We start from the raw sequence: 14,907 nt of genomic DNA, 5'->3' as shown, positions 1-14,907 counted from the left end.
TTTCCATAGACTGACATGTCAAGTGCTAGAGACTGGGGGGAAAACCCCATTATAATCAAAACCTGTTTTACAATCTAAATCTAAAAGCTTCTTGACCATGCTAGTATGACATCAAATCAGGCTGTTAGCAGCAGTGTGGTCATCTGCCAACAGAGGGCGCTACATGTCAACACCACAGCCTCAACCTGCACTGCTGTCCTCAAAGTGCAAGCCATCAGTAGCTTTCATAAACAATAGCGTAAAATAACATGACATCGGCAAAATGTTTCTTTCAGCATTGCAGCAAACCCACTGGATGAAATGCTGAGGGGATGTTTCCCATCAGAGGGTTAGAGAACCTGGACCTCCATCCTGTCCTGCTCTCCCAGCATCTCATACATTATTCAAGGCATTACCAAATAATTCATGTTCTGGTGGATGTGTGTGTGTGTGTTTTGTTTGTCCTTTGACAGATCATATCTAGGTGAGAGTGCCTGCTACGAGCCATTAGACATGCACGCACACACACGCACACACACACACACACACACACACATATTTGTTTCAATCAGTTATGATGTCATTCCTTCAATGAAGGAAGGGAAGGAAACAGAGGAAGGAAGAGAGGAAAGATTTCCAACAGGACAAGGGCGCACCTGTTGGGTGACTCCTCCTCCACCTGCTCTGGTGTCACTCCTTCCTCCTCCTTCTCCTCCGCTGGAGCGCCCTCTGGAGGCTGTTCTCTCTCCACGTGGAAGGTGGTGGTTGGCGGGAGGGGGGGTGCTAAGTCCTCCTCGCTCCCCAGACTGAACTGAGACGAAGAGGAGAGGAGGAAGTTAAGAGGGAGAAGGGAGGAGAGGAGGTTCGGGGACAGGAGAGTAAGGTGAGAGGGAGAGGAGAGAGGATAGGAGGTTCAGGGACAGGAGAGTAAGGTGAGAGGGAGAGGAGTGGAAGTTGGTAACATTGGTTATTCAGTACATACTGTGACAGTAGGGAAGGAGAGGATTAGCACAACATATTTCTGTCTTGTCTGAGTTATTGTTCTCAACTTGCATGATTCTTGACACTAATTGGCGTTGAAATGTCCGTAGCAGTTTGTCATCTGCACTTACTGTACAAATTACCTTGATGAAAAATATCCCACTTGGTGTTTGACACAAAATACTCTGTCAGAGCATACACATAACAATCAAGGTTAAAATAAATCCATCAGAATCCATTGAACTATATTCAATTCTCAGATTTGTCAGTCTAGGACTAGAAAAAAAAATCAACATATAAATGTATTGTATAATAACTTTACCTTTTCAACTCCTGCTTCATTGTGAATATCAGCACTCTCTCTCTTTTCGCTCTCTACCAGTATCTTTCTGTTCTCTCTCTCACTGTCATTCGGACACCTGTTAAACTAGTACTTAGAAAGATTTTCATCTTCCCTGTGTCAGCAACCTGCTCTTTCTCACAGGGCTCATCCGAGTGAAAGGCGTGCCCTGCCTTCTCTATCAAGAACTTTATTCTAAGACAAATTACAGTTCCTGTTTTCAAATATGATTTGAATGGACCAATAATAAAACAGCTAAAGGTGACTGGTCCTCAGGAACAGTCCCTCACCTGTGATTGGTCCTCAGGTATCTCCAAGGGTGTGGATGCAAGGCCTTCAGCCTCCTCCCCGGCCTCCTCCTCGTCCTCCTCCTGGATGGTGGGCGTGACCTCGGAGGGCGGCATGGACGTCTTCTTCTTCTTGCGCTTCTTCTTGCGGCGGCGGTCCATGCTCAGGGCCCTCCTGCGCAGGCGCTGGGTCGGGGGCAGGTGGGTGGACAGGGGGTGGTGGGTGTGATGAAAGGTGTGTCTGTGATCTGATGAGAGAGGTCAAACATGACAACCTCCGTTGAGGCTGTGTAACCCTCATTAGCAGACTGTTTCTAGAGCAGTGTGTTTCTAGAGCAGAGTGTTTCTAGAGCTGTGTGTTTCTAGAGCAGAGTGTTTCTAGATCAGAGTGTTTCAGAGCAGTGTGTTTCAGAACAGAGTGTTTCTAGAGCAGTGTGTTTCAGATTAGAGAGTTTCTAGAGCAGAGTGTTTCATAGCATCATGTCAGGATTCACGTTTGGCTCTGCTTACACTCAAAGTCCTTCTCGTTGTAGTTGCGCCCCATCTTCTCTCCACCACAGGAGGAGTCTGAGATGATGTCACCAAACCTCTCCACAGACAAAGCCTTCTCCCAGCTCCCCTCCTCCTCCTCTTCCTCCTCATCCTCCTCCACCACCTTTACCTGGGGAAGGAGAGGACAGAGAGGAGCCGGGATGGAGGGTGGAGAGGGTGGAGAGAGAGGGGGAGGAAGGGAGAGAGAGGGAGGGAGATGGAAAGGGAGGAGGGAGTAGGGAGAGAGAGGGAGGGAGGAGGGAGTAGGGAGAGGGAGGGAGGGAGGGAGGAGGGAGTAGGGAGAGGGAGGGAGGGAGGAGGGAGAGGGAGGGAGATGGAAAGGGAGGGAGGAGGGAGTAGGGAGAGAGAGGGAGGAGGGAGTAGGGAGAGAGAGGAGGGAGTAGGGAGAGAGAGGAGGGAGTAGGGAGAGGGAGGGAGGGAGGGAGGGAGGGAGGGAGGGAGGGAGGAGGGAGTAGGTAGAGGGAGGGAGATGGAAAGGGAGGGAGGAGGGAGTAGGGAGAGAGAGGGAGGGAGGATGGAGTAGGGAGAGGGAGGGAGGGAGGAGGGAGAGGGAGGGAGAAGGGAGGGAGGAGGGAGAGGGAGGGAGGAGGGAGAGAGGGAGGGAGGAGGGAGTAGGGAGAGAGAGGGAGGGAGGATGGAGTAGGGAGAGGGAGGGAGGGAGGAGGGAGAGGGAGGGAGAAGGGAGGGAGGAGGGAGAGGGAGGGAGGAGGGAGAGAGGGAGGGAGGAGGGAGTAGGGAGAGAGAGGGAGGGAGGAGGGAGTAGGGAGAGGGAGGGAGGAGGGAGTAGGGAGAGGGAGGGAGATGGAAAGGGAGGGAGGAGGGAGAGAGGGAGGGAGGAGGGAGTAGGGAGAGAGAGGGAGGAGGGAGTAGGGAGAGAGAGGGAGGGAGGAGGGAGTGGAGGAGAGGGAGGGAGGGTGGTGTTGTAAAACGATTGACAAGAGATAGGAGGAAAAGAGAAAGGTATGAGGATGAGAGAGAGAAGGGCAAGTGTAATAGGTTTATTTACAACATACAGCTTTCACAAGCTACTAAACAGTTAATAGTTCCACCGGCTCTGTCTCGTTGCTAGGAAACATCAATGAGACAATGTATACCCATTGTGGAGAAGAAACATCTACAGTGGTCATAGTATTTGTTCTTCTACTTCTGCTATATGACAGGATTTTACAAAAATAGCACGAAAACTGAACATTTATTTGCAGAGACGCCAGGTGCTGTGACTGTGAATGAATTCAGCTCGCTAATATTTAGCTGTGCACGCACATTTACACAGGGAGGTGGGCTGTTACTTAGTAACTAACTCCAGATCAGCAAATCAATACTACACACTGAGAAGTGGGGAGGGAGGCTAATTCTCTACAGGGTCCCTGTGGATCAGCCTAGCTGCTGGGCGTGTCTGGAGAGCATCTCTATCATCTGATAGGTCGTTAAGTTTAGGGTATGAAGCTGTCGCTGCATCTGATTGGTGCAGACATTATGGGACGCTGGTCAGTTCCTTGTTTTCTCAAATTACATCCCCCTCCCCCTTACAACCATAGACATATATATATGTCTATGCTTACAACCCCTCTGCTACATAATTAGCAGTAGTTTAAAGGGACCAGAAAGGTTTCTATCTGAATTGTGTTGCCGTACTCTGACGGTTTTCAGCTTAGTGTGGGCAGCTAGGAGATGAACGTGCGTTAGCATAGAAGGCACTATATCATGTTTCTATGTGCTTTATAAAGGGTTTTGACCAGAGCCTCTGTTGTGTAAGATCATTTCATATGAGCTGTGGGGGGCAGGGGCTGAGGCAGGGGCTGAGGCAGGGGCTGGGGCTTGAGCAGGGGCTGGGGCAGGGGCTGAGGCAGGGGCTGAGGCAGGGGCTGGGGCAGGGGCTGAGGCAGGGGCTGAGGCAGGGGCAGGGGCTGGGGCAGGGGCTTGAGCAGGGGCTGGGGCAGGGGCTGAGGCAGGGGCTGAGGCAGGGGCTGAGGCAGGGGCTGGGGCTGAGGCAGGGGTCTGGGGCAGGGGCTGGTCACAGATGGGACCCCACCCTTCAGTCAAGGCAGCTCTCCAGGCTTTCATGTTGCACTTTAAGGTACACACACACAGACTGTACACACATACACTGTACACACACATAGACACACACACAAGCACAAACATCAATCCATCATATCTATTTATCTAGCACGTTTTAAAAACAAGTGTCCACCAAAGTGCTGTAAATCAAACTAAAGGCAATGCCGTAGACATTGACTACACAGGACATAGCAATACGACACCACAGGAAAACGTCAACACACACACACACACACAGAACTACTGAGTCTGTAGGCTTTTGGATCCCATGCATGGATTATAGATAAGGTTTCATAGAGGTAGTACAGTAATGATGTCCTCATACTGCATGGTGAATAGATATGTGGGGCAGACACAGATATGTTTCTGTCACCAGTCCATGCTCTCATTAACATGCACTGTGAAAGAGAGAGAGTGGCAGACTTCTCCCTCCCTTTTATTGTGACGTTATTTAGTGGTGTTGCTTCTATTCCTGCGTTCTGTTTCTTGACTAAAGAGTCGAGGACAAAGTCGTATGAAGGACTTTAATCATTTATTACAGTTGCTGGCCAAGTCACCGTGCATCATAATGTTTCAGGCAGCCATGTCTTGTCTCTGTCTGTCTGTCTGTCTCTGTCTGTCTCTGTCTGTCTCTGTCTGTCTCTGTCTGTCTCTGTCTGTCTCTGTCTGTCTCTGTCTGTCTCTGTCTCTCTCTGTCTCTCTTTGTCTCTCTCTGTCTGTCTCTGTCTGTCTCTGTCTGTCTCTCTCTGTCTGTCTGTCTCTCTGTCTGTCTCTCTCTGTCTGTCTCTGTCTCAACTGCTCTTTCTTTAAGTTCACAAACAGGTTCAGACTCTACAGAGCGCACAGCTTAAACCAAAATGGGTCAATAATCCGTCTTTTTTTAAATTATTTTTTATGACGATGCCGGTGAAGCTGGAGTGAAGGGTATTTTAAACTGCTAAACTCAAACCCAATGTGCCAGCGTGTTTAGCCCAAACCTACACTCTGTTCCCACTCCCCTTTCCTCAACATGAGCACAATAAGCTCTAAACGCAAACCCAGTTCGGAAACACACAGCATTGGAAAGCAGCCAGCCCTAAACCTGAGCATGGCATTGTAGTCGCAACACAATGGTGAGTGAACAGCCTGTCTGAACACTGGATCGTGTTACTCTGGGCTACGCATTTGATCTGCCCTTTAGTGGGCATGATAAATGTGGTCTTGAATGAGCAGGGTAAAGGGAGTGGGGTTCTTGTAGTGATGACAAAGGTGAGTCTCAAAAGTCTCCTGGTGGGTTTGTTCTGGTTATAGTGGTCGTGGTGTAGAGGGGGGTAGGTGTGTCACCTGATTGGGGTGCGGGGGGGTTCTGGGGAGTAAAGTAGGCAGGCGAAGCTCGATGAAGCGGTACATGTGGACCAGCTGGTGTGACTGGACTGTAACACCAGCTGTAACTTCTTGTAACTTCTTGTGAAACCTGCAAATGTTTATTTTCTTTGCATGTAAGCCTCTAACCCCAGCCTCTAACCCTAACTCTAACCCCAGCCTCTAACCCTAAGGCAAGTTGTTTACTGTAGTAGCTGCTTTCAAACGTGTTAGCTGTAATACTCCACAAACATATTCTATATCAGCATCCCATCCTTTTATGAACAAACCAAATATGTCATGTTGTCTGCATGCACATGAACACACACATGCACCCTCCCCTCCCTCCCCCCTCCCCCAACCACTCAGACAGTGGTGCCACATCCGATACCCACTAGGGGGGCAGGGGCTTGGGGATGGGCAGAGTTAAGGGGCTTAGGGGGGCGGCGGAGTGTTTACATAAACCACCAGTATGCCAGTGGCAACTCCGGGGGCCATCTGGGCCTGAGTCACTATGGCAACATCACCCTCCAGCTGCAGTCTCTACGTCAGCCTTGCTGGAGAGAAACCATGGGGGTTAGAGGCTGGGGTCCTGAGGGCTAGGGAGGCTGTGGTCCTAGGGGTTAGGGAGGCTGTGGAGGCTGGGGTCCTGGGTTTATTATTATTTAACATAACGTTAATGTTATGTTTGGTAAATCGCCTCGACGACAACTCGTTTTCATGTATTCGTCCTCATTTCCTCATTCCGCAGCACATTTTGAAGCATGTGAAGACGAACCCCTCCCATCAGTGCTGTGTGCACACACGGTTCATCATAAGCTGATTCAACACTCTGCTGCCGGGACCATCCAGACCCCTCCAGTCCCTCCCTCAGTCCTAACCCAGCAGCCAGCCAGACCCCTCCAGTCCCTCCCTCAGTCCTAACCCAGCAGCCAGCCAGACCCCTCCAGTCCCTCCCTCAGTCCTAACCCAGCAGCCAGCCAGACCCCTCCAGTCCCTCCCTCAGTCCTAACCCAGCAGCCAGCCAGACCCCTCCAGTCCCTCCCTCAGTCCTAACCCAGCAGCCAGCCAGACCCCTCCAGTCCCTCCCTCAGCCCTAACCCAGCAGCCAGCCAGACCCCTCCAGTCCCTCCCTCAGTCCTAACCCAGCAGCCAGCCAGACCCCTCCAGTCCCTCCCTCAGTCCTAACCCAGCAGCCAGCCAGACCCCTCCAGTCCCTCCCTCAGCCCTAACCCAGCAGCCAGCCAGACCCCTCCAGTCCCTCCCTCAGCCCTAACCCAGCAGCCAGCCAGACCCCTCCAGTCCCTCCCTCAGTCCTAACCCAGCAGTCAGCCAGACCCCTCCAGTCCCTCCCTCAGCCCTAACCCAGCAGCCAGCCAGACCCCTCCAGTCCCTCCCTCAGTCCTAACCCAGCAGCCAGCCAGACCCCTCCAGTCCCTCCCTCAGTCCTAACCCAGCAGCCAGCCAGACCCCTCCAGTCCCTCCCTCAGTCCTAACCCAGCAGCCAGCCAGACCCCTCCAGTCCCTCCCTCAGCCCTAACCCAGCAGCCAGCCAGACCCCTCCAGTCCCTCCCTCAGTCCTAACCCAGCAGTCAGCCAGACCCCTCCAGTCCCTCCCTCAGCCCTAACCCAGCAGCCAGCCAGACCCCTCCAGTCCCTCCCTCAGTCCTAACCCAGCAGCCAGCCAGACCCCTCCAGTCCCTCCCTCAGCCCTAACCCAGAAGCCAGCCAGACCCCTCCAGTCCCTCCCTCAGTCCTAACCCAGCAGCCAGCCAGACCCCTCCAGTCCCTCCCTCAGCCCTAACCCAGCAGCCAGCCAGACCCCTCCAGTCCCTCCCTCAGTCCTAACCCAGCAGCCAGCCAGACCCCTCCAGTCCCTCCCTCAGTCCTAACCCAGCAGTCAGCCAGACCCCTCCAGTCCCTCCCTCAGCCCTAACCCAGCAGCCAGCCAGACCCCTCCAGTCCCTCCCTCAGTCCTAACCCAGCAGCCAGCCAGACCCCTCCAGTCCCTCCCTCAGTCCTAACCCAGCAGCCAGCCAGACCCCTCCAGTCCCTCCCTCAGTCCTAACCCAGCAGCCAGCCAGACCCCTCCAGTCCCTCCCTCAGCCCTAACCCAGCAGCCAGCCAGACCCCTCCAGTCCCTCCCTCAGTCCTAACCCAGCAGTCAGCCAGACCCCTCCAGTCCCTCCCTCAGCCCTAACCCAGCAGCCAGCCAGACCCCTCCAGTCCCTCCCTCAGTCCTAACCCAGCAGCCAGCCAGACCCCTCCAGTCCCTCCCTCAGCCCTAACCCAGAAGCCAGCCAGACCCCTCCAGTCCCTCCCTCAGTCCTAACCCAGCAGCCAGCCAGACCCCTCCAGTCCCTCCCTCAGCCCTAACCCAGCAGCCAGCCAGACCCCTCCAGTCCCTCCCTCAGTCCTAACCCAGCAGCCAGCCAGACCCCTCCAGTCCCTCCCTCAGTCCTAACCCAGCAGCCAGCCAGACCCCTCCAGTCCCTCCCTCAGTCCTAACCCAGCAGCCAGCCAGACCCCTCCAGTCCCTCCCTCAGCCCTAACCCAGCAGCCAGCCAGACCCCTCCAGTCCCTCCCTCAGCCCTAACCCAGCAGCCAGCCAGACCCCTCCAGTCCCTCCCTCAGCCCTAACCCAGCAGCCAGCCAGACCCCTCCAGTCCCTCCCTCAGTCCTAACCCAGCAGCCAGCCAGACCCCTCCAGTCCCTCCCTCAGCCCTAACCCAGCAGCCAGCCAGACCCCTCCAGTCCCTCCCTCAGTCCTAACCCAGCAGCCAGCCAGACCCCTCCAGTCCCTCCCTCAGCCCTAACCCAGCAGCCAGCCAGACCCCTCCAGTCCCTCCCTCAGTCCTAACCCAGCAGCCAGCCAGACCCCTCCAGTCCCTCCCTCAGCCCTAACCCAGCAGCCAGCCAGACCCCTCCAGTCCCTCCCTCAGCCCTAACCCAGCAGCCAGCCAGACCCCTCCAGTCCCTCCCTCAGTCCTAACCCAGCAGCCAGCCAGACCCCTCCAGTCCCTCCCTCAGCCCTAACCCAGCAGCCAGCCAGACCCCTCCAGTCCCTCCCTCAGCCCTAACCCAGCAGCCAGCCAGACCCCTCCAGTCCCTCCCTCAGTCCTAACCCAGCAGCCAGCCAGACCCCTCCAGTCCCTCCCTCAGCCCTAACCCAGCAGCCAGCCAGACCCCTCCAGTCCCTCCCTCAGCCCTAACCCAGCAGCCAGCCAGACCCCTCCAGTCCCTCCCTCAGTCCTAACCCAGCAGTCAGCCAGACCCCTCCAGTCCCTCCCTCAGCCCTAACCCAGCAGCCAGCCAGACCCCTCCAGTCCCTCCCTCAGCCCTAACCCAGCAGCCAGCCAAGCTGCCCCGCCTGCTCTCCAGAGAGCTGCTGGATGAGTCATCGGAGCTCTAAGCCATTTCATGACACATTCAACATTCAACTCCAGTAAATAGTACACTGGTGAGAGAGAGAGAGAAAAGTGCAAAAATGAAGGACAAGAACATGACGTGTGTCTTACCTGCTGCAGGTTAACCAACACATCTGTCTCAGAGGCTCCGCCTCCTGTAGCCATGGAGACGGAGGTGGCAGGTCTGGGGGGGGGTGTGTGGGGAGGGGCTAGGACAGGACTGGGTGTGGCTGGGGGAGGAGAGGGGGAGTGGAGGGAGGGGGATGGTTGGGGGGTACAGCAGCAGGGGGTCAGGGATCAGCCCTTCTCTTTCTCCGTGGGGGTTCCTAGAAGCCCGGGGGGTGGCATAGCCTGCAGAGAGAGGGGGCGTGGAGGGGCTGCAGTTACTCATGTACCACACGCTCTCATCCACAGTCTCATGCAGGTCGTGCATATAGAAAGTACAGTACAAAATGAAGGATCACTAAGTGCACAGTTCCAACTGTGTTCCCTGAGCCATGGAACAGGCCTTATTTACCAGAAACATGAAGATGTAGCCACATCTCAGCTAGCACATATGGAGATGTAGCCACAACTCAGCTAGCACACATGGAGATGTAGCCACATCTAAGCTAGCACACATGGAGATGTAGCCACATCTCAGCTAGCACACATGGAGATGTAGCCACAACTCAGCTAGCACACATGGAGATGTAGCCACATCTCAGCTAGAACACATGGAGATGTAGCCACAACTCAGCTAGCACACGTGGAGATGTAGCCACATCTCAGCTAGCACACATGGAGATGTAGCCACAACTCAGCTAGCACACATGGAGATGTAGCCACATCTGAGCAAGCACACACGGAGATGTAGCCACATCTCAGCTAGCACACGTGGAGATGTAGCCACATCTCAGCTAGCACACGTGGAGATGTAGCCACATCTCAGCTAGCAGACATGGACCAGCAACAACTCACCTACTGCATCACATAGTACATTAACAGCCACACAAACATCCCACATCTGTCAATGAAACACGCATGCACATCCTAACACATTCCTGACCTTGACATGAGCAAGGGGAGAAACTGGACTGGACCTGTCTCATGTCTCAGGCTTTTTCAATGTTATAAGACACACTGAACAAAAAAGAACCCCAAAGAATGTGTCAAAGCTTCCAGGATCCAAAGAGTCATATCTAAATCCAAGGCACTTGAGCTGTTTTATCTAAAATGACACAATGGAACTTGACTCACAGTAATAAAGTCAAATGAGAAGAAATCCACCTCAAGTTGAAAAACACATAATTCTCCTTCGGTCTAGATCACCTTCTGTCCACCACTACTGTTGTCAGCAACAAGGAACACTTGTTGTGCAGTTTGTCAGCTGGCAGGAAGGCCAGTGAGCACATGAACTTCTTGTGTTTATTTTTAAGTGTCTCATCGTAATTATGAATATGAATATCATACCGGTTGAACCTTCATCTCTAAATCTTTCCTCACTGAATTACAGCTAGTTAGATAAACCATCTATCAAGCCAGAGTATTCATAGTCAGGCTTTTGTTTCATATGTTTTCTTGACCTTCTGTAATAGTCCTGAGGAAACGGAGAGTGTTGACAATGTGGACACACACAGACCGAGGGCACCTTGGGATCTCCTAATAATCCTGACGTTGCCAAAATAGACCCAGCTGATGGATTTCTGCTTTAGGGAGAGCAACAGGTGTCTGTCATCCGTGTAAACATGCCAGAGATGGTTGATCTGCAATTACCCCAGGCCCAGGACAGTGAGAGAGAGGGCATGGTCACAAACACATACCGCGCACACACAAGTTTCATTTTGGTCAAAAGCTTGACCATTAGTTTTTTTTTGTTGCTCCAGCTTAAACTGAAGCCACAGCCACCCTCTGATGCCCTTGAGAATCCACTTCTCTGTAACTGGGTCGCCGGGAAGATAGAACAAAGACTTGGGATGGACACTACTGTAATCACCAAGCATGAATGCTGGGAGTTGGAGTTGAACAGTAAAATAAGCTAGCCTTGATTTTACCCCAATAAAAACCTCTACACTTCAACGCAGTTATTTTTAAAGTGACATGGCTGTGTACCTAATTTAATTGCGAGCATGTCTGATTAAAATAGACCCATTGATATCAAGCCAGTTGAGCCACAATACGAATGCGAGGCTTCCTACCTTCCTGTCTCTTTGATGTGCGAGATCACCTTCCTGGTTAGAAAGGGTAGCCACCTTAGTCACAGAGATCTTAACCTCCGACCCTAACCCCACAGGGTACAACCCTGCTCTGTAGTGTGAGAACCAGAGGGTCTACATCCTGCTCTGTAGTGTGAGAACCAGAGGGTCTACATCCTGCTCTGTAGTGTGAGAACCAGAGGGTCTACATCCTGTTCTGTAGTGTGACAACCAGAGGGTTCTACATCCTGCTCTGTAGTGTGAGAACCAGAGGGTCTACATCCTGCTTTGTAGTGTGACAACCAGAGGGTTCTACATCCTGCTCTGTAGTGTAAGAACCAGAGGGTCTACATCCTGTTCTGTAGTGTAAGAACCAGAGGGTCCACCGGTGTACAACTAGTAAGTTTGTTTGCAGACTGAATCTATTCATACAATTGTAAGACACTCCATGTAAGAAAACCTCTTACTTGCTTCAGCTGTTTGTATCCATTATTACCATTACTCACAAATTTACTGTGCTTGTAGGAAATGCTCCAAAAACTAGCAACTTTTACTCAACAACCCAAAATTGTCTTGTAAATTTCCTTACAAAGGTGAAGAACAATCTGTATACATACAGTATGTACATATTTGAAATGGAATCATCCAAATTCAGAAAAGAGAACAAAGGGGATAGCCGTAATCTGGTGGAAAGGAACTTATTACGTTGTGATATAGTAGCTGTGTTCCCTCCATTTGGTACCATTAGGTATTTGAAACTGTAGGTGTATACAGGTGTTATAGTTTTCATGTATGTTAGGTGAAAGTGAAATGAGGCCTTTGTGGATTTAGTTTCAAAAGGATTACTTAGCAGGAGCACACAGGAAATCCTGAAAAACGTGATGCAGTGCGGGGAAAGAAGTATTTCTGGACTTCTAGCGGTAAATAGCGCCATGTTATTCATGGCCACTGGACAGGTAACAACCGAGCCTCTGACTTTGAGATGTCTAAGCACTCCAGCCGAGTTTGAGCTCCTATGTGATGATGTGCAGATCTATAATTAGACAGGCGAGTGGGATGCAACCAGACTAACCAAAGTGGTTGGTTTGCTTTTAGCACAGGCAACAGTGCATTTTCAGAAAGTCAGAAATACCTACTAATGTCCATCAGAATGTTAATTTTCTAACTAATCTAACCTTTAGATCTCATTTTTAGTTTACATTATGGCTCTGTGTGTTGGTAGCCTATATCAGACACCCAACAATAATTAAACTGAATAATTATTGGCTTTGCACAAGAAAACAAAGTTATAATCATTTCAACTCACTCACTGTAATCATTAACAAGTCTGTACGACAGGTTGCACCGATTTTAGATCAATATATTTAATTATAATTCAACTAATATTGGAAAATGGAAGACAGTCACTGGTATATGTTGTATAAAGTCTAGCCTACTGTCCATTTTCAGAATATATCTGGTAAAAAAAAAATATTTGTTCGATGAAATGTAAGAGTTAAGAAAGACAAATCCATAACAGGAGTCATCCAGATCTAGTTCAAGTCTAACAACTTAAGAAACGGCACGTCCGATACTGTAATAGCCTTAGCTTTGTGTGTCGTTAGTTGAGTGTACGCAATGCATCATAAATACATAATTAATCAATTCGTCATTGTAATGCACTGATTCAAAGCATTCACTTCTTCTGGTTAACGTCGGCCTCGTAGGGAAAACGACGAATGCAAACCCGTTCTCAGACGCGCATTAAAACGCAATAACAACTCCACGGCAACACATGCTTTACATGCACACATACATCGGCACCGTTTTACGATTTCTGTAAGCTTCCAAAGATTAGATCAAAAGATTATTTCTGATAAATGGATGGATTAGTTACATATTAGTGAGTCTTTTGTTGAATTCGGACTAGGATAAAACACCTTGGAAATAGCGCTTCTTAGGGGAGGCGGTGTCTCCTACCAACATCGTTGACGCAAAACCATGACAGATACACAATCATTTTCTTTTCTGTAGAACTATTCTACTGTTTGGTGCTACCTTACCTGTGATTTTGTTGATCTGTACACTTAGGTAAAATAGGTAATAGACTTTCGATCAGGTAGCGCGGATGTTGCGGTTTTTCATAGTGAAAACATGCCACTACCGAGCCAATTGCGAGTGATTCTGCTTTAGAAAAACCACGTGATGCAAGAAGCCAACCTTCTGAACATCTGGGGCCGTTGAAGCACTTACAACTATAAACGCAAAAGCATTGTGTGTATTCTATTCACAGTAATTAATAATGTTAACCTGGAAGCACTGATGGTTCATATTTTATCAAAATAAACAACTGAAAGGTTTTGGTTGAATTTTCACTCAAAAAGCATAACTTGCGTGATCCTCCTCGAGCCGATCAAAATGTGTCCGTTATGTACAGTAGATGCGTTGAAGGTAAACAAGAGCGGGTGGTGTCATTTGGGTTTTCACATAAACACCAGAAACTACAGTACCCAATGTAATTGCAATACTTTATTGATATACCGACATTCATTTAATGATCTTAGTTAATTAGCCTACTCATGAGATTATCACATTAAATTGACTATTCAACAGAAAGCCAGTTTTTTATTTTTTATTTAATTATATTCTGTAGCAAACTACCCGCTCAACCTTTACAGCATTTAAGACATTCTGCTAATACATGTTAGTTAACACAGTAAAAAAAGGACGATCCACTCATCATCTTTACAATTATTAATATTAATCGATTTTCAGACTGTCAGAACCTGGAGCTGTCAGGCCCAGATATGTTGTAAGCAGACTGGTAAAGCGAAAGAAAAGAAAATAACACTACATAGGATGCACATGGATTTGGTATCTAGAACCATACCAGTTTTGAGAAACTTATGATTAGATAACTAATAAATGACAACACAATAAGTAAGTATTGACACATTTAGAGTCATACTGTACACAACACTGCGTGGTGGTGCTGCATATGTTATCCAACATACTTTAACTGTGCACCAACTTAAGAATCTCCAAGAAAAAAAAATGATGCATAGCTGGAAAAATCTTTATGGTCACCTAATGATAATAGGTCGTCTCCACTACCAAAGAGATTTGTGAGCACAATATTCCGATTAACGAACGGATCTTGCGCTTTCCCCATTTTCCCGAAGCCGTAATATTCCTTAAACCCAATGTAGCATCGGTGACCATTATTCAATTTGTCAAATAAGCCTTTGCACATTTCTAAAATTCCAGTGATACAAGGAGGGAATTTAGTTTGCCGCAGGCAGGGTGAGAGCTTTGTAAACAGATACAAATCATCTACTTTTGTATTTAATAATGGTTGAAGATTAAATCTGTTAATAATTTGTTTCTCTGCGTGAATATTTGGTCCTAATGTAGCATGGTCAATGTATTTTATATTTTCGTCCGTATTATAAGCATACATATAAGCATGCTGTTTTTTTAAGGCCTTCTCTCCTATTATATTTTTGTTCTTCAAATCTAATTCCATTGATCTAAAAACGTCCCTGACTGTTTGTTCTGGCGTTACTTTTATTAAAAGTCTGTTAATGGTTTCGTCATCTATCTTTTTGTATTTTTCTTGAATTTGCTTCTCGTCCATTGGTTGTTGTTTTGACTGCTGTGTATTGCCTGTTTTTTTTTCAGTATCACATTTAGTCAACATCCGTTTACACCTAACAACTTTCTTACCCTTCTGAGCATTTATTTCATCAAGTTGTTTAATTTTTCGTTCAGCCTTGGAGGCCAATTCATCACGCATTGCTTTCAGT

General features: G+C 49.3%; 1 protein-coding gene across 4 annotated transcripts in view; it reads right to left on the bottom strand.

Moving 5' to 3' along the window:
- Positions 1-13,282, bottom strand: part of slc4a3 (solute carrier family 4 member 3) — a 40,935-nt gene extending 27,653 nt beyond the window's left edge. For 3 of the 4 annotated variants that reach the window (XM_062456341.1, XM_062456343.1, XM_062456342.1), the window contains exons 1-5: positions 13,165-13,282; positions 9,060-9,299; positions 2,098-2,248; positions 1,591-1,835; positions 636-790 (exon numbers count right to left, since the gene is read on the bottom strand). In XM_062456341.1, the coding sequence (XP_062312325.1) occupies positions 636-790; positions 1,591-1,835; positions 2,098-2,248; positions 9,060-9,113 (605 nt within the window). In that variant the 5' untranslated portion in view covers positions 9,114-9,299; positions 13,165-13,282. Of the gene's footprint in view, positions 1-635; positions 791-1,590; positions 1,836-2,097; positions 2,249-9,059; positions 9,300-13,164 lie in introns of those variants that run through there. The other variant, XM_062456346.1, reaches the window with a different exon arrangement.
- Between the last annotated feature and the right edge of the window lie 1,625 nt (positions 13,283-14,907).

Source organism: Osmerus eperlanus, chromosome 3, assembly GCF_963692335.1.
Source record: "Osmerus eperlanus chromosome 3, fOsmEpe2.1, whole genome shotgun sequence".
NCBI classification, from domain to species: domain Eukaryota; kingdom Metazoa; phylum Chordata; class Actinopteri; order Osmeriformes; family Osmeridae; genus Osmerus; species Osmerus eperlanus.
This window is presented reverse-complemented; position numbering and strand designations above follow the sequence as displayed.